The sequence below is a fragment of the Gallinula chloropus genome (genome assembly GCF_964237585.1).
Source record: "Gallinula chloropus genome assembly, chromosome: 3".
Classification (NCBI taxonomy): domain Eukaryota; kingdom Metazoa; phylum Chordata; class Aves; order Gruiformes; family Rallidae; genus Gallinula; species Gallinula chloropus.
In genome coordinates this window covers 30,608,530-30,627,236 of record NC_140087.1, presented here as the reverse complement: position 1 = coordinate 30,627,236, position 18,707 = coordinate 30,608,530, and the positions used below count along the sequence as shown (strand labels likewise).

Sequence of the window (18,707 nt, the reverse complement as noted above, 5' to 3'; positions counted from 1 at the left end):
TTTATGTAAAACCTTACTGCTAGATACATTTGTGTACAGAGCGTGACATCATTACATCACGGTAGTCCTGAAACATATAAAATGTCTTTTCTCCCATTTTGTCTCTAGGAAATTGACAGATAAACAGACTTTTAATGCTGAACATAACAAGAACTAATCACCTTGATTTGGCTGATCTGTATGTCCAAAGGAGATGATGATGTTTCCAAAGTTTCCAGTTCTTTTTCTTGTTCAGCTATCCAGATAGACAGAGCTTCAAAATTATTGCCAAAATGTTCCCACTTGTTTTTCACCATTTCCATGCTTTTAATACTAAAATTAACCAAATCAATTAGAGAGTTAAATAAACAAGTTTAATATAATGAAGCTGCCCATACTCTTGCTAGAATATAAGTGTAATTTATTCAAGTTACAGGAGGGTTATTTTAAAAACTCCTGGTTATAGAGGACCAAATTGTACACCTAAATTCATAGTGGGGGGCACTAGGATTGAAATAGAATATTCCTTCGTTCCTCGGCTCTACATCAAGAATCTCATCACAGCAAGAAGAAAAAGCAGCATAAATCTGATTTCTATGAAATTCTATGGGATTGGAATTATATCAGATATTTTAAAAAGGAGATAAATGAGTGCATAGATGTTAATCATTTAGTTGCTAGAACAGAATGATTAAAACCAGTGTATGTGGATGTACATATATTCACCAGTGCTTGACCGCTTTATTAAAATTGGTTTACTATAACAGTAATCTGCACATTTTAGAGGAAGCTTGTGTTTTGTGAGGCAATCTTTTCATATCAAACAAAAGAATTAAAACAGGTATGACCCAACTACCTCAAAGTTAATAGTTTTATGTTCCTTGAAACATAGATTATAGGTATGTTAAATAGAGACAGATAATGACTGATTTGTGTGTATATTGGGGAGTAAACAAAGCATACTTTTTTGTCACAGGTAAGGTCTGAGGCCCTTATAAGTTCTAAGAGTATTAACTTCCAATATACAAGTTTCTGCTCTTTTCAAGTCATCATAAAGAATCCACTGCTAATGTAGGCCCTACACACAGCTTGCAAAACATGCATTTTCTATTTCTCTGAAAATATTAAAATTTCATCAGAAAAATTCGAATATTACAAAATTCAAAAATACATTTTCTTTGTAAATATAGCCTTAAAAACCATTCCACATTAAAAGGTTTTTATTTTCTTTTTTCCCCTCATTAGAGGAAGCTTTAAGAACAGATGTAGTCTAAAAATGTAAAAAATTGGCCTTTTAATTTTTTTTTTAATTCTCAAAATGGAAAAAAAAATGCGATGTCAACAGACATTTACTGGTAAGAGTGCATTCAAATTCAAGTTATTTGCAGGAAAATAAAGTGCAAAAATATCTCGCTTAATTCCAGCCCAAGAAAATACAGCTGGAAATCAGAATCAAGGGAACAGATCAGTGGTACAACAGCTGAAAATCCTTTGCCCTTGCCTATGCCTTCTTACAGTTGTAAAAGATCTACAGACTGTAAAGAATATAGTCCCAAACACACTGTACAGCTACATACAATCTTCTTGACATGCAGGTCTATTAAGTTTGCTCTGTAGTTGACTACAGAGAGTTGCTCAAACTTTTCTTTCCCTTTCCCATTCATTGGCATAGCACGTACCATATATATTTGGAACACCTTCCCTCTAAATTACTCGGCCAAGATTTTTATTGGTGACACGAGTTACAACATAATCCTTATAAACTAGTTCTATGTTCTGTAAATTCACTATGGAGAGTTGTATATATTTGCATGTTTTGTAGAAGGGATTTATTTTTTATCTGTCACAGTACCACAGGCATTCTGTACAATCCATACATTCAACTAAAACCTATTTCATATCTACATTGAAAGGGGGATCAATGATGGCTTTCATTTAAAAATAGGTGATGCTATTTAAAAAGTGAACATTCATTGTTAGAAGGATGAATTTCTTGAATTGAAAAATCACAGTAGTTTTCATTCTACTATTGGAGAAAACAATGCATGAAGTGAAGTATTCAGTAAGATATGGTAGAGTTTGATTGCAAATCACTGTAATATTTCATATTAGAGAAAGTGTTATGTAAAAAAAAATGAGACCTCCAATAATCAGAAAGTTACATCTGCTGCAGAGGCCAATTATTCTGTTTTACAATTGTTCTTTCATATCAGGAAGAAAATGGCACCAAATTAAAGTCAGATTAGCATGACTAGTCAATAGGGGAAAAACCTAATAATGTGGGCATTGCCCTTCACTCATGTTCAGATGGAATCACAGAATGACTAGGTTAGAAAAGACCTTTAAGATCATCGAGTCCAACCATGCATGTTCTGGATGGAGGTGGTGATACCTGCTTGAACATACACAGCAAATTATTCCGCACAGTAATTCCAGTAAGACAACATAGAATTGGCACATATGTCCGTGTCTTCTGTATCAGATATCATGTAGGCAAAAATATTAATTTAATTCAGACACATAAATGTATGTGTGTATAGATAAAATGAGAACAACAGCTGAAATTGCAGTTAAGTAACTTGAGCTCTATAACTGAGTTACTCACTTAAGAATAGGTGTAAGATTTTTAGAAATACAAAAAGCTCCAAGTATTTACAGGACTTAACGACTTGTTCTTGGAGTTTGAAATCTCAGTTTTTAAGCAAAATTTGGCCTTTGTTATTTTCTGCAGCAGAAGCAGCTTTTGATATTGCCCATGAAATAAAGTCTGGACTTTCAGTTAAAATGAAGGCACTTCTTGACATTCCTGTGGAAGAAGGTCGAATACTGAAAACCAAGGCAAATGTGGGAAGTTTGCTGTTTTCGTACTTGCACTAAGATTTTTCTGTCTCAGAGTCTAGTACCTCAAGAATGAGTTTCATTAACCCTTCACAAGACTGGGGCTTAAAGATAAATGACAGCTTAAATGTAACTAACTGTGGTTTTATAAGCTATGCATTAGTAAACAAAGATGTTTATTTGCACACACTGTTTTGACATATTTGGTACTATAGCCTCGTTACTATGCCATGGCAAGCTGTAAGTGACAGAGCTGATGAAACAACACAAAATGCTGACAAAATGATGACAAGGTATTCTAGAAATCTGATACTATCTTATAGCGGAGATTAAATATTAGGACTTGTTAAGAACATACTCTTCTTCAAGAGTAACTTCCACTTTTTTCACTTGTTCTTGGATTGATTTTGCCTGCTGTTGAAGAGACTGCTTGTTCTTTGAACCAAGCTGTATCTCAGAAGAATTCTTCACCAAATTCTCAGCCTGCACTGCCATTGCTTCAGTCTGTTTTGAAAGTTCCTGTAAGGATGCAAGACATATTAATACAACAATAAAGAGTTTCATATTTTTACACAAAACAGTTTTTGTCCTCAATGTTCCTGGTTAAAAAAATATCTATGTCCTATATGGAGATTTTGAATGTGTAGATACATAAAAACAACCTCTGAAAAAAGTTATTTTCAAGTTGTATTTCAGAAATGTTCATCTGAGCAAACTAGCTTTAGTACAATTTAACAAGCGAAAGTATGTCCAAAGGTTTTTAACTCAATCAATCAAAATTGCTTATATACTCTTCAAGAAATGCATTTATGAATTTTCAAAGATTATATGCACATTTATTTAATCTTTAGATCCCACCCTTTACAGAGAGGATTTTGCAGTATCCTGTAGCTTGTAATCTCCCTTTGTTTAATAGCTCTTTTCTGTCACAGATGGTAAACTTATACTATACACCAGAAGAACAGATACTGAGCACAACTGACATATGTATGACAGTATCAGAATCATTGAAGGCTAGAAACACCATGAAAAGGCATGGCACTTAGGAAAGCAAATCACTACCATTACTTCTGTATTAGTAAATAAAATGGGCTTGGAGCAGTTCTGTGTTATACGGGCAAATGGCATATTATGGCTTATGTCCATGTGGCAGAAGGCTCACCCTATTCCCCTCAGGGCTAAATGAGTGCTAGTTGGCACAGGCCACATAGCCTTGTCAGAGAGCACATGACTGATATTAATATATTAGCGCTCGATACTGTTTAGCTTACTAGTGTAAACGATAACTGAGCATAAAATGGGAAGTCCTCAACATCATTTTATCTTCCATACGCATACTTGAGATGCAGAGTTTGATTAATTTTTCACGATCTTTACATAAAGCAACTTTTTAACCTCTAAACAGTTTATGCAGTCTCTAATTGCATATGCATCAGTAGGAAACCATGCAAAGACTGAAGTCAACACACTCACTACAGAACAACCAAAGCTGGAAGATATCTCAGTTCCTGCATTCCACACAGTGAATACCTTTGTCTGATCCAGTTCTGAAGAGAGGCTCTCTAAACTGCTGAAGTTTAGGATACGCTCAAGTGCAGAGCTTGCTTGATTGAGATATTTCACTACTGTTTCTTTGTCCCTTTCAAACTGTTCCCACTTATTTATTGTGACCTACAAAAACAAACAAACCCAAAGCAAGAACACAAAGACAAAAAAATCAAGGGGGAGAAAAAAGATATTAATCATGAACTATGAAGAGCGAAAAAAGAAAAGGACCTGACATACAACAGTTTTTCCTGAAATGCTGTCTGCTCTACATGTGAAACTGTTCTGAATCCAAGAAAAGTAAAATTTTCCCTTGAATTTTCATTGACTCTACTGCACTGTGTAAAAATGCACTGTTCTCCAAATCTTACATTTGGATGTCCTATAAAGAGTTTGAAGTAACACAGGTGCTTACACATCTGGCTAGCTACAGGTAGTCAAAAATATCTAAAAGGATTTAAGATCTCTAAGGAATTAAATTACAGTAAAAGGTAGATGAAAATCCTTACTCATAGGAAACTCACACATAGAAACCACTTTGCTATTTTTTTGATAATTTAAATTTTAACATATAGCATTTAATTAGCAACCACAAGAATTATGAAAGTATAAAAAAAAAACATTTTCTTGATTCTAAAGTAAAGCAAACCCAAGTTAAAACTTTATACATAGGATGCCTTAGAAAAAATTGCTTCAATTATAAATTCTTACATTAAGAAGTTATTTAAGCTCTATTGGTCATATTTTTCATCTTGTGTTTTATCATGGGAAATAGTTGTGATCACTTTAGACATTTCTAGACAGCTGGATTATCATTCTGCTTAGAGAAAAGACAACTCAGATATGGGTACAAGAAGCTATAAATTCTAATACTAGTTCAGTCGGAGATCAGTTATACAACATTGAGCAATCCATTTGATTTCCCTCTGACTTTAAATTTAAGATGACAGCATGTATTTCACAGATCTGTGAGGATTATACTTGCACAACATGAGGTGTTACTAGCCTCATATCCAGCCTTAAGACTCTCAATTAAAGACCAACATCATCTTTAGCAACCAGAGGAGACAGCCCATCTAAAAGTTAATTCACAGAAAAATTATTTAAAATAGCTATTTTTGGATTATTATCTATGTTGGGACTTTTAAACACTTCCAAGCAAAATGATGTTTCCTTATTAAATAACAGGTATCCAGCTGCTTCAAGAAGTTTCCATGGAAGAACTGAACATGTACAACCCAAGGACCAAGTTTCAGAGGTGAGAAGGCCACGTCAGACATTTTAAATTTAAAAAAAAAAGAAGCTTAAATTAAAAAAGGAAAAGAACAAGAAAACATGGGTTTTTTACTTTTGCTTATTGCAAAGGACCCACCTGCAGTTGCTCTTCACGCTTCTCCATGGTCTGCTGCATGTTCTCCAGTGTTCCTTCCAACTTCTGTAAATCCTCTTGCATTGTACTGGGCAGTCCACCATCAATCTGCAACCGTTTAGCTTGGGAAATCTGCTGTTGCACATCTTGCCTCTTTGCACGGAGTCTCCTTGTCCTTTGCTAAAAGGATTCATCCAACAGGAATGATTAGGCTTTTTAGCTCGAGTGGAAATCAGCACAAGAAAAACACCTTCTGCTTATCTAACAATACCAGACAAGGGGATTGACTGAGGCAGGTATTACTGGGAGTCTCATATAATCAACAAGTGTGTGTTGCCTTGGGTTCCAAAATGCACATAGAGCTTTTGTGCAGTACAAATGGGAGAGAAAGGGGTAGCATTATGGTCATTTACCCAAAGCACTGTTTTAGAAAGTAGAATCCACAACAGTTGAGAAACTGCAGCAGTAGCAGCAGGTGCATGTATTTCTCATGGGTGCCTGGAAACATTCAGGTCTGCTCTGCACTTGAGGCACATGCTGGAGCCTCAGACTGATTAAAGCAACATTATCAGGCGTCATTAAAGAGCAGGAAGGGGACAGCCAAGTTGCACAGTTCTTGCTTTGATGTGCTTTGCTTTCTAGCACTATCAGAAACATCCCTTCTCCTTTCCTAACATGCCTGACCTATTGCCAGTCTTGCTGGGTAAGCTCACATCTCATGTCAAGAAATTTTCCAAACAGTGCCAGGCCACACAGTGCCAGGCCAAATTTACCATGATCAAATCTGACACTCAGACTTTAAAAAGGTTTAAAAAAAAAAAAAAAAAAAAAAGAATAAAGAGAGAGAGAGAAATTAGGGATTTTTAGAGTACACAACCAAAATTTGAGGTAAACGAAGCCTTTTTTTCAAGTGTTCTGCATCAAAGAACACCCTTATGAAATTGAAGAATATTCAAAAGAATTGAAACGCAAGCTTATGTTTGGACATTAACATTTAAAAATATTGGGTACTTTTTCTTTATAAGAAATCAATACTAGGCCATATGCAAACATGTTCTTTATAACTCAAGTTTAAATATAATGAGAGATGCTAATGGACATAAAATTTAGTATTTACATACATTCTACTTTAAAAAAAAAAAAAAAGCATGAACAATTGCCCTACCTGATGATGAAGTAGTAGTTGCTGAGCTTGTAATAAACTTTCTGTATCCAGGATCTTTTCAGCTTCTGCTTGGGCTTCTTTAGAGTTGTTGATTAACTCTTCAATTGCAAATTTAACTTCTTCTTTGTACTGGACACAGTCTCCAACAGTGCCTAATGTCTTTTCAATCTACAATTGCAGATAACTTTAAGTATTTCATGTTGAAAAGTGCATCTATATTTTAAAGGCATGTTTATATTTGGAATATTTTTTCAAAAAATAGAGTAACTTGTCTGAATTGAAACCAGTTTTGTCTCCAGCATTTTTAATAGAGACCTTTAACTTTTAATTGGAAGAATAACCATAGATTTCAAACATCATGAAGGACACATTTGCCTAGTTTAGACATACTCCCTATTACACTGCCATATGGTAAGTAGCTGTCTGTCACAACCACTTACTAGTGATCACTTAGAAAATACACACTGGCCTCACCCTTGCAATCTGACCGAGATTCTGAAACACCTGAGCTACTAAACTCACAGAAAACCTTGCTGCCTTTTGGACCTTCTAGACCAATGTCCCGGTGAATCAAAAAACATATTCAATTTCCTTTTTGTCCGGCTTTTATGGATCACAATATACATGTGGTGCAATATCTAGTCTCCCTTTGCAGGATTTTATAAAAAAGAAAAAAAGATACACCCATGCAATATGCCAGAAAATTCTTCCATCTGCATGATTCAGCTAACTGCTTGTAGCTGATTCTCAGACAGTTCCTACAATTTAAGCTTTTAATCATAAAGTACCCTAAAACTAAGAAACTTCCTTATTTTCTTCCTCCCTTCTTTTGCTTCTTTCCAGTCCATATTGGCTTTAGAGCATCATTCAAGGCATTTTCTTTCCTGTTATATAAATGTTCAAAAAAAAGCATTGCTGAACTCTGGAAATACTCATTATCATTCCTTGTCTAAACAGTCTTAGCCATCTGATTAACAAGCTGTATATTGATCTGTAAAGAGTACTCAGACTTTTAAGAATGATCAGTCTCTTGTCTGTAGTATAAAATACCATTTAAATTCCACTTTTAGATTCAAAACAAGTTCAAGATTCTAGTTCTTTTTTTTAACCTTCATGAACCTTAGTTCTGACTTTTAACATAAAATATTTTTTTAAAAAAACATATAATCTTAAATTTTTTGCAGTCATTTAGAAATCAGAGCGTTGGTTCACCTAATTTTCCAAACATATTTTTCAAATCACGTAAGTTTAGACAAGTTTGAATAAATACATGAAACTTTTATATATTTGGAACACCTACAAGGCCTCTACAAGAATCCACATAAAAAATGGAATGTGAAACCCGAACTCTTTCTATCCTGAATTCTTTTTCCAATTGGATCTGTTCCACCTTCTGAGTGTCAGATGTTATATGTTGTTCCAGATATTTCTTTTTATTGTGAAAATTGTGAGGTAGCAAGTTCCCTGACAACCTACAGAACTCAAGGGTTCAGTGGATTCCTAGAGGTTTTGCTTATCAGCTAGAAACTTCCCCTGAATTCAGCAATTACTGTATCTCCTTATCATCGAGACCTCAGAGAACCTCAGAGAATTTGCCTTTTGCTGCAAATTCAATGCATCATAAACATCCTTAATCTACTGAACAGTACTTCGCTTATTATTTCAGCTTAAAAGATACATAAAGGAAGGTTAAAGTCAAACTCCATACCCACTAGCTGATGGAAAATAAAGTTTAGCAAATGTTCAGCAAGAGCTGAATTTTAGAAAAATATATTTTGTTTCTAAAAATAGTGACATTTTGATTTCAGAAACATTTACTATGAAAATGGGAAAAGATCCATTACAGTAATGTCAACGTTTTTTGCCTGCTACTGTCAAAGCTTTGCTATCCAGGGAGTACTGATGAGGTTTTTCATTACTGAATACCTGCAGATTAACTAAAAAAACCCCTACACACAGAGCAAGGAACTTATGCCTTCGAAGCCATGATTGATATCATTTCATGTGATACTGTCAATAAAGAGTTCTTGTGTCCCCTCATACTATACCTCCGTCAGCAAATCTAGAAGTCCCTTGAAGTCACTGGAAATTTTACAAAGCTCATCCTCTGTCCTTTTGGCCTCCAAATCAGGACATGATGCAGTCAAAACAGCAAGTCTAGATTTCAGCCAGCAGTGATTTTCTCCTTGCTTGTTAATATGTTTCCTAATTTCCTGTGAAAGAATGAGAATGTATTTTCTTCAAATAAACAAACTATATTAATGAGTGACACTCATGGCATCAGTTCAAAGATTAGTCGTGTAAATATGCTACTTTATTCTTATCTTGAAACACTAGAAAAGTAGTATTATTTATCTGCATATCCTGTCTGATTCCGTTCCAATCAATGGCTATATTTTTGCATTTCCTCCACAGACTTTACTTCACTACTACTTATTTGACTGGTTTTTAAGTAGTAGTGATGTAGTATTTCTTCACAATTTTACCTACAGAGAGATAGATAGGTGGTAGATACCATGTATAAATTTTCCATATATTGACCAAATTTCTTAGTTACCATTTACATCTTAAGTGCTGACCTTCCCAATCACAAAATTTCATGTTTCATGTATTATTTTCCTATATAGTTAGCATTACACACACACACACACACACTTTTCACCCAGTAGTTCATATTTATCTTCGTGCCAGTCCTGATGAGAAGTTGCCAGCAGCGAAACCGCATGAGTCAATCAGAGCTTTTGGAGCAAAACCATCTATTAATCTAAAGGCCTATCTGCTTTACCAAGGTCATCCTAATTATGTTTCCCTGCACAGTTAGCCTCATAACCTGCTCACGACTTCTGCGCTTCTGGGATTTTCACACAAACTCCTGCAGTTATATGACAGTCCTGTTTTTGCTCCTAGTATGTGAAATTAAAAAAAATATGTTCAAGATAGGTCCCAAGTGACACAATAAATTATTGCCTAAAACTAATCTAAAGAAACAACTCAATCCTCAACTATTCTTCCACTTGGTGCTACCAGTCACCAATACAGAAGTGAACAGTAGAATATCTTTGCCTCCCCTGTTACACAATTTTATTATAGAATATTTCCCTAAGTGTTAGATTGTAACTTAGATTGTAACTTTATTCTTCCAAAACCCCTCAGTACAGAAACTCTGCTTTTCTTTGCACCGCCCTTTTGACTATTCATGCAGCAGGATGAGGGACAAGTATTGATTCTATTTGCTTCTATACTTCAGATGTTCTAAATGTACAAGTAGTGAGACCGGCCATTCTCTTAACTATTAAAAGTAGAAAGTTTGCCACAATCTTCTGCATGTGAAAGTTTCTCCTGAAAATGTTTTTAAGAATACCAGGAATCATCAAAGCTGTTATGATCTCCATAGTAAAACAGTTGTACTACTTCAGAATACTTATACCCAGAGTCCCAATAGCAATGACAATGGCTTTGTTAGAATTCAAACTAAGGTCTCACCCCTACAGATGCTTTACACTGCTTGTATTTGGCAGTATCATTGATGCTTTCTTTTATCTTCTTTAGCTCTCTTTCTGTTGATGAAATCCAATTTGCCAGTTCAGAAAATCTGAAATAACGCAAAGTAAGGAAAAATAGACAGAAATTCCCACTACCAAACAATAAGCTTTTAAATTTAAGACAAAGATTATAAAACCCACTCAAAACCCCACCATAATTTGTGGAATTACTACATAAAGTATAGATTTCTACTTGAAGCTAACAACACAGAATTATCCTTTACATGGAACTGATCTATGATGACATTTAGAGGAGTTACCACACATAGGGCTCTATGATACCCAGCTAGCAATTGAGCTGACACCTGCTCATATAGCCCTTCCAGGTGTCCGAACGCTCTTTAAGCTTTATGTATGTGCTGTCTATCTGGGATTTGAGGTCCTTCAGGATTCGTTGGCTGCTTTCCAAGGTAGCCCTCACTGGATCAGAAACTGGTAGTTTATGGCACAGTTCTTCAATTCGTTGTAGCCTTTTCTCACACAGGTGGTAAGATCCCTTGTCACCAAAGAACAACTGATGGAAGACAAAGCAGAAAATTCAATAAAAATATTAATTGGTGGAAATCACAAAGCATTACTATGTATTTGTTACAAACTGTACTAGCTCAAATTAAAATTTTTGTTAAAGGCCTTAAGGATCCATCTGATTTAGCTGTACACGTAGCATTTAGTGGCTTAAGAATTGGTCAGAGCCTCTGGTTATTACTGACATTGAAATGTATTTCTGTAAATGCCCACGTGGTGGCATATAATTCATACCATGTGTTCCTCAATCATCCTTTCATTGCCTTCTCTTGATAACACCTTGTTCTGTCGAACTAGTTCAGTTTTGCACTCCTCCACAGTGACCAGGAACTTGCTTTTCTGTATTTCAATCTTCAAATGAATCAAATGATATGGTGCTTCTGTTTGAAGATCCTACACACCCACAGGGAGAATAAACAAGCATAGATATAAAACACTACTCCCCATTACCTCAGTGTGAAGTTACTATAAAGAGATTATCTAAAAAAATGCTAATTTAGAAAAGAAAGCATGTATATGAAAAGATGGAGGGGTTTTTTCATATTTGTATAAGTAAAAAAAGCAAGTCTGTTACCTGTGTTTCTTAGATATGGCATAAGGTATTACATTTTGGAGGGACCACATATGTATGTACTGTGCACATTACAGAGACATCTTGATTAAGAGAGCCAATGGGATCCTGGGGCGTATCAGAAGGAGTGTGGCCAGCAGGTCAAAGGAGATGATCCTCCCCCTCTACTCTGCCCTGGTCAGGCCCCACCTGGAGTATTGTGTCCGGTTCTGGGCTCCCTGGTATAAAAAGGACAGGGATCTCCTGGAGAGAGTCCAAAGAAGGGCTACGAAGATGATTAAGGGCCTGGAGCATCTCCCCTATGAGGAGAGGCTGAATAAGCTGGGGCTGTTCAGTCTTGAGAAGAGAAGACTAAGGGGGGATCTAATTAACGTCTATAAGTACCTTAAGCATGGAATGCAGGGGGAATTAGCCAGCCCCTTTTCAGTGGTCTGTGGAGACAAGGGGCAATGGCTGCAAGTTGGAGCACAGGAAGTTCCTCACCAACATGCGGAAGAACTTTTACACAGTGAGGCTGACAGAGCCCTGGGACAGGCTGCCCAGGGAGGTGGTGGAGTCTCCTTCTCTGGAGATATTCAAGACCTGTCTGGACACCTATCTGTGCAATATGAGCTAGGGAGCTGCTTTGGCAGGGGGGTTGGACCCAATGATCTCTCGAGATCCCTTCCAACCCCTACAATTCTGTGATTCTGTGATTCTTGGCAAGATATACCAAGTATTTCCTGTATAAAACAATAAAGCAAACAAATAGCGAAACTATATTCACAACTGTTTTCAGAGGTTCCTGTATGTGTGCTAGTGAGAAACCACTCATCCATCACTCCAGCTTTGACCTGCAACATGCTGTAGTAGGGAAAAATACCATAGTTTATAAGCAATGCTTGTTCAGCTGTTAGAGTATAGCAATTTCTGTTATAACTTTGTTTTATTAAGACTTGGAAAGTAACTCTAATCATCCAACGTCAGTATAAAGTAAGAAAAGCTACCACCTATTCTCAATGCATGTTCCTAACACAGGTATCATTATGTCTGTATATAAGGGCAGAAATTAATGTTTTATAATTAATTTCTCACATTCCTTGACTTTTGACCACTGAACAGAGCTTTTTCAAGAGGATATCTGTAGATAAAATTGTATATAGTATTGAGAAATGATTTTTGTTTTTTTTCCAATGGTACAGGAAGTAAAATAATACAATTTTGGCTTTTTGTTTGGGGCTTTTTTGGTCATATTTAGGTTATGCAGAAACATTCCAAAGTTAAGACATAATTTCCAGAGAAATCATTCACTGTCACTAACCTTCCACTGCCTATGGAGTTTTCTCACAGCTTCCTGCAGGCTGTGTTGCTCTTGTTCTGGGAGGATGTCAGTAAGTTCATCACATGCTTTCAGAAAGGCATTCAGGACCCTCTGATCCAACTGGTTAAAGAATTCCTAAAGTTGAGGGAATAGAAGATGAAGCTGGTTATTGTTATGGTAAACTGCCAACATGACATTTCTTAACACACTCTGCAAGTTTGAAGGTTACTTCTCCTGCATTGGAGAACTGAAATTTGAACTAAGAACTATTTCTATTTATGTAAAGTCCAGATTTTTTTTCTCAGCTAGTACACTGGTATTTTAACAAGAAACTACATGAATAATTGATGTTTATAATACAGAAAAATATACATTCAATAAGAGCCGTGATTTTTTATTTCCTTTTTTGGTTTTCAGTCTTAACATTAGTTTGACCTGATATGCATAACTTCTATATGTGAAAGATATTCACATCAATTTTTAAATTAAGTTGGCTTTTCATTTGCATGTCACACACTCAAAGATTTCCATGAGGAAGGTCAGAGAATATACTTACACTATGTTTCTTGAGAAGTTCTTCAGGATTTCCTTTTTCTTTTAAGCAGCAATTGGCAATCTGAATTACTTTCTCCAGTTCTGCTCTAGACTCCTCAAACTTCTTCATCAAACGACTATTTGTTTCTATGTTTTTTCTCCATTCACTAGCTTTCCTGACCATATTCTGAGATACAAGCAAAGAAAATAAACCAGCATTTTCTCAGTTATTTTTATTTGTTCTCTTTTACCATGATCTTATCAAAAAATGCATTTAATTGGTGTTACTCTTTCAAATATATGCCCTTTCACGCTCCATTTTTTCCCAATTTGTAATACCTATGTTAGCTTGTGCTAATATTAACCTTCATTCAAATAAAAATGTGTATCCGTTTAATATAGATGTGCCTGATTACTTCAGAATACCTCTGCTGTATAGTTAGCATTTATTACCTCAAGTCTGCTTTCAAATGTAAGGCACCAAGTATAGATAAAAAGCTTGCTGTTGAATTTTTCCTAGCAGCATAGTACCTCCTCCTACATGACTCTACATGACAGTCATTGGACCATCAGCTGCATGCTACAGGTCTTCTGACCTGTAGGAGGTTTGTAATTAATAACCAAGTATAAGGATGCTTAAAAGATAGACAGCAAGTTTTGTGGTTTAGCTGCTACTCTGAAATCCCCTTGTTTTGAAACCTTAGTCATAGCTTTTCGTTATTCTGCCTTGTAGTGTGTCCCAGTGCGCTGCATTATCCAGTGGTGACAGTTCCATAGGTAATTAAAACTGAACAGTTCACCAGTTCAACTACAGCAAGGTAATTCCAATCCTGTTTACTAACCATACATTTTACCATCCTCACTGATTACAAAGCCTATTACATTACAAAGGTGTAAGGAATTGTAATAATTTTACCTGATTGCATTGGGTCTGGCTGAGATGGAGTTTATTTTCCCCAGAGCAGACATCATAGTGTGTGTTTTGGTAGCGAACAAGGTGTTGATAACACACTGGGGATTTGGCTACTGCTAAGCAGTGCTGGCACAGCATCAAGGCTCTGCCTCCAATATTTCTCACCTCCTCAGCAGTAGGCTGTGGGTCCTGGGAGGGGATGTGGTCAGGACAGTTGACCCAAACTGGTCAATGGGCTATTTCATACCATATGACATCTGCCCATCAATAGGAAGCTGGTAGGTAAGAGGAGGAGTGTTTGGTTTTTTTACAACTTTTGTCTTCTGGATTAACCACTACGTGTACTGAAGCCCTGCTTTCACAGAGGTGGCCAGACATTGCCTGCTGATGGGAAGTAGAGAATGATCTTTTGCTTTTGCTTTGCTTCCACATGCAGCCTTTTGCTTTTGCTGTATCAAACTACCTTTATCTTGACTCATACATCTAGTGTTGTTTTTTTTCATCTTACTTTACTCCCCTCCCTGTCCTCCTAAAGAGGGGAATGACAGAATGGCTTCCTGGGCACCTCATCCAGCCAAGGTTAAAACACTACATCAGTGAGCTAAGTAAATATGTAGCTCTCAAATATCTTCATAAAGCTTTTTAAAGTTTCCTGATAAAAAAAAAAACGTGTATAATAGTAACATCATAGGAACGTATTCTTTACATGAGAAAATGCCAGTTTCCAGATCCATAAATATTTTAACTCTGGATAGGCCACATTTTGTATGGTTATGTACTCCATGATTTAAAGGTTTGTTTTCTAACACAAAAAGAGATAAAACAACATTCATCTTTACAGAAAGTGAATAATCAATGCTTAACATAGTAAATTTACCAAGCTACAACTGTATCCGCTTCTGTTACTATAAGCTAAACTTAAATAATAGTTTCTAAATTGTAAATCAAACCTCACTGATCTTTAAATACAACCCCCAAAATAGAATATAAATTCTGAAATCCACCTCTCAGAGACTGCTCTTTACTGATACAAGATTTTCTTTCTCCTAAAATTTACTTTTGATAGCTTTACACTGAACAATAATTGCCTGAAAACAAATCTAATGGATCTCCATATGTTTGGTTCTGACACCAAATTTCCTGCTAGAACGTGGCTAACACTGGGGCTGAATAGCTCCAGAAATATCAATATGGTTGATAACATAAAGCTTTACAGATATGGGGGATTATAGACCAAAGTACACATTTTTACATTAACAAATGCAATTATATATTTGCAACTTTCTATATTTACAGTTCATTGCAGTTTCTGAGGAAATACAAAGCCCAGCATTACTAGAATTCCATCTTTCATACTTTGTGTGAAAGGGGTTGTCTGGAAATATAGGAGCAAATAATTAGCCAAGAAAACAATTTCAGGAGAAACAAAAACCAGTGCAGCCCTAACAGGTGGATTTCAGATTCCTCATTTCAAAGGAGCCTGAGATGTGTGAAAGTTTGCTTTAAATCCTGCGTTCCTCAGAAGCAGGCTCACCTCTCAAAAACTGCATGGAAAACATGACCTTCAGTCCCCCAACTATTTATTACCCAATTCAGAGAAATCCTTAATTAATAACTTGACACCAGAAAGAAGAGGTTTCCATGTCAGTAGCTACAAAGTGATGAAATGGAGATATGGTAGGATGGATCATCTGCATATGAACTACTTTTCAAAAAAATGGACAAAGGTATGACAATTACCTGAAAAGTAAGCTGAACTTGTGTAACTTTCTTCTGAAATGTTGACTGATGGAAATGCTGTAACACTTCACTCGAAGCCACACACTGCAGGATACTCTGACTATTTCTCTCAATCAGGGACAAATCTTTCTTGCAGTTTTCTTGATAAGCTACCAAATCCTGAAAGAAAAAAAGACATATATCCACCCTGGCCAATAACAAAGGAGAGAAAAGTTTGGCAAAATAACAGGAAGATATTTTGTGACAAGAACAAAAGGCACTAATACACGTAATGTTCTATGGAATAACACAGACCATACACCTTTCTCCTTTTATGCAGAGTCCTGCACCCAAACAACACTCCACCTATCTATAAAGAATGGTACAGACATGTGCACAAGCCTTTTGGCCAATTTTAGAGGATGTAGGTGAATACATTATTCTGTGATTTATTTTTATGGAATATTTACTGTAGAATTGTAAGTAGGCAGCAGTGAAAACAACAGACATAACAAGTCTCAGCAGCAGGTTGAGATGGTAACCTTTCTTGCCTTTCAACAAATTAATCTTTCAAGACAATTATTGAATTCAGATTTCACTACAAATGTCAGTAAGTAATGATACCTATACTTAGAAGAGAAGAAAACATGCATGAAGTTGCACAGCCTGGAAAAAAAAAAAAAAAAAGGGAGGGGGTTAAAATATCCTGTAGTGAGGAAAATTCTGCTATTGGAGGAATGCCATATATCTCAGCACAAGTATCAGTTTACTCTCTGATTGGCAGAAAACAGCACCCTCCATATACCTGAGGATATTTTGTCTCCTTAGCAAGCAACTGCAGAAGAAACACATCTTTTCATTGTGACATTCTGGGGCAGGTTAACCTTCAAGAGCAGAGGAAAGGAACACTTATGATATGCTCCTTAACTTGCAGGTTGGGCATATGACTCAACCAGTGATCTTAAAAAGAAGATACTCAACTGATGTTCATAAACAGAAGATGATTTATTTGGTAAGATTAAGGGACTGGCTTGATTTAAGCTTACCAGATCTTTTTTATTATCAAAACATAATAAAAGCTTGAAGTAACTGGAAAGGAAGACACTTCTTGAATTATTGCACCAATCTCCACAGTCATTATAGGATTGAACTAATTTTTACATTTGTATATATATATACACACACGCAAAATTAAATGTCATTGTTACAAATTTTTTTTTACTGTAAGGGACTCTAAATTACTTTTAAAGACTTCAATTCCCCATAAAAAACATTTAATTATATTACCTTTCAAATCTGACTCTAATGAAATGCGTACATCTATTCTGAAGGACTACATCTAGGCTATTTACCACACATACCTGAGGATAACTGCCAATTCATAGAATCACAGACTGGTTTGGATTGGAAAAGATCTCAATGACTATTTCATTCCAATGCTCTGCCATGGGCAGGGACACCCTCCACTAGACCAGGTTGCCCAGAGCCCCATTCAACCTGGCCATGAACACTGCCAGGGAGGGGGCAGCCACAGCTGCTCTGGGCAGCTTGTGCCAGGGCCTCATCAACCTTGCAGGGGAGAACCTCTTCCTAATATCTAATCTAAATCTATGCTCTTTTAATTTAAAGCCATTACCACTTCAGTTCCTACCACTATCTACCCTTGTAACCACTCTAACCTTGTAACCATCTTTCCTGTAGGCCTCCTTTAGGTACTGGAAGGCCACGGTAAGTTCTTCCCAGAGCCTTCATTTCTCCAGACTGAACAATATCAACTCTCTCCTACTAAAACTCTTCATACTTTCATTTACCTTTCCAAGCGAGTTCTGACTAGCTCTGAATTCCTCCACAATGAAACATTTAAGGTTCAGGAAGAAAAGTTGACATTCTACTAAAATACACTTCAAAGAAACCATTTTCAGGCTTCTAAGAAGTTTCCATAACTGTCCAAGAAAACCCAGGGAAATTCCTGATCATGTTGTTTCATCTTCTTAATAAAAAAATCCAATGTATTTCTGATACTTCAGTCCAATTTCCAACAGATAAAACCAAAGTCTTATATTTACTTCCTAGATTGAAACCACAGGCACTAGGAGGCAATGCAAGTTTCAATCTTTGTATGTTTATACTTAACTGACTTTAGGGTAGTCTATGTTTGTTGCCTGAATATAAAGAAACATTTGCCCAGCTTACCAAGTTGCAATCCAAATTCCTAGAAAGCTAATTGTAAATAGTCAGAAAGGCAGCAGATCTTTGAAAGGTTTTGAAACTTACTTGGGCTTTCTGTTTAAGTACAGTTGTAGGTTGTGCTTCAGGATCCAGGATAGAAATTATTTCATTGACTTTTTCAAGAGATTCATAAAAATGTGTAATTTGTTTCTCAAGTTCTTCCAGTGGAGACAGCAGATGCTGGCATTCATACAGCAGAGCACAGGAATACTCCTTAACCTTTCGGATATTTTAAAGAAAAATAATTATTTAAAAAGTTGTAAAATTCAGCATACAGCATCTTCATCTGCACATGGGTTTACATAGTTGCTACCTGCCTCTTTTAAGACAGATCAATCCTGATGTTGTATTACTTGTTAAAGAATGTGTAATTTAAGGATGTTAAAGTCTGAAAGTAACACTTTCTCCCCCCACTCCGAATCAAACTATTGATACTATCACTATATATTAGCTGAAATTCGTGTATCTGTAGGGGAGC

At 36.1% G+C, this 18,707-nt stretch overlaps 1 protein-coding gene across 5 annotated transcripts in view; it reads right to left on the bottom strand.

Moving 5' to 3' along the window:
• Positions 1 to 18,707, bottom strand: part of SYNE1 (spectrin repeat containing nuclear envelope protein 1) — a gene marked incomplete at its 5' end in the record, with an annotated part of 299,290 nt that overhangs the window by 184,594 nt on the left and 95,989 nt on the right. For all 5 annotated transcript variants that reach the window (XM_084262132.1, XM_084262133.1, XM_084262136.1 and 2 more), the window contains 13 exons: positions 162 to 312; positions 3,176 to 3,336; positions 4,348 to 4,488; positions 5,735 to 5,911; positions 6,897 to 7,064; positions 8,945 to 9,109; positions 10,380 to 10,488; positions 10,744 to 10,952; positions 11,198 to 11,356; positions 12,835 to 12,969; positions 13,391 to 13,555; positions 16,022 to 16,180; positions 18,275 to 18,448. In XM_084262132.1, the coding sequence (XP_084118258.1) occupies positions 162 to 312; positions 3,176 to 3,336; positions 4,348 to 4,488; positions 5,735 to 5,911; positions 6,897 to 7,064; positions 8,945 to 9,109; positions 10,380 to 10,488; positions 10,744 to 10,952; positions 11,198 to 11,356; positions 12,835 to 12,969; positions 13,391 to 13,555; positions 16,022 to 16,180; positions 18,275 to 18,448 (2,073 nt within the window). The remainder of the gene's footprint in view (positions 1 to 161; positions 313 to 3,175; positions 3,337 to 4,347; positions 4,489 to 5,734; positions 5,912 to 6,896; positions 7,065 to 8,944; positions 9,110 to 10,379; positions 10,489 to 10,743; positions 10,953 to 11,197; positions 11,357 to 12,834; positions 12,970 to 13,390; positions 13,556 to 16,021; positions 16,181 to 18,274; positions 18,449 to 18,707) is intronic.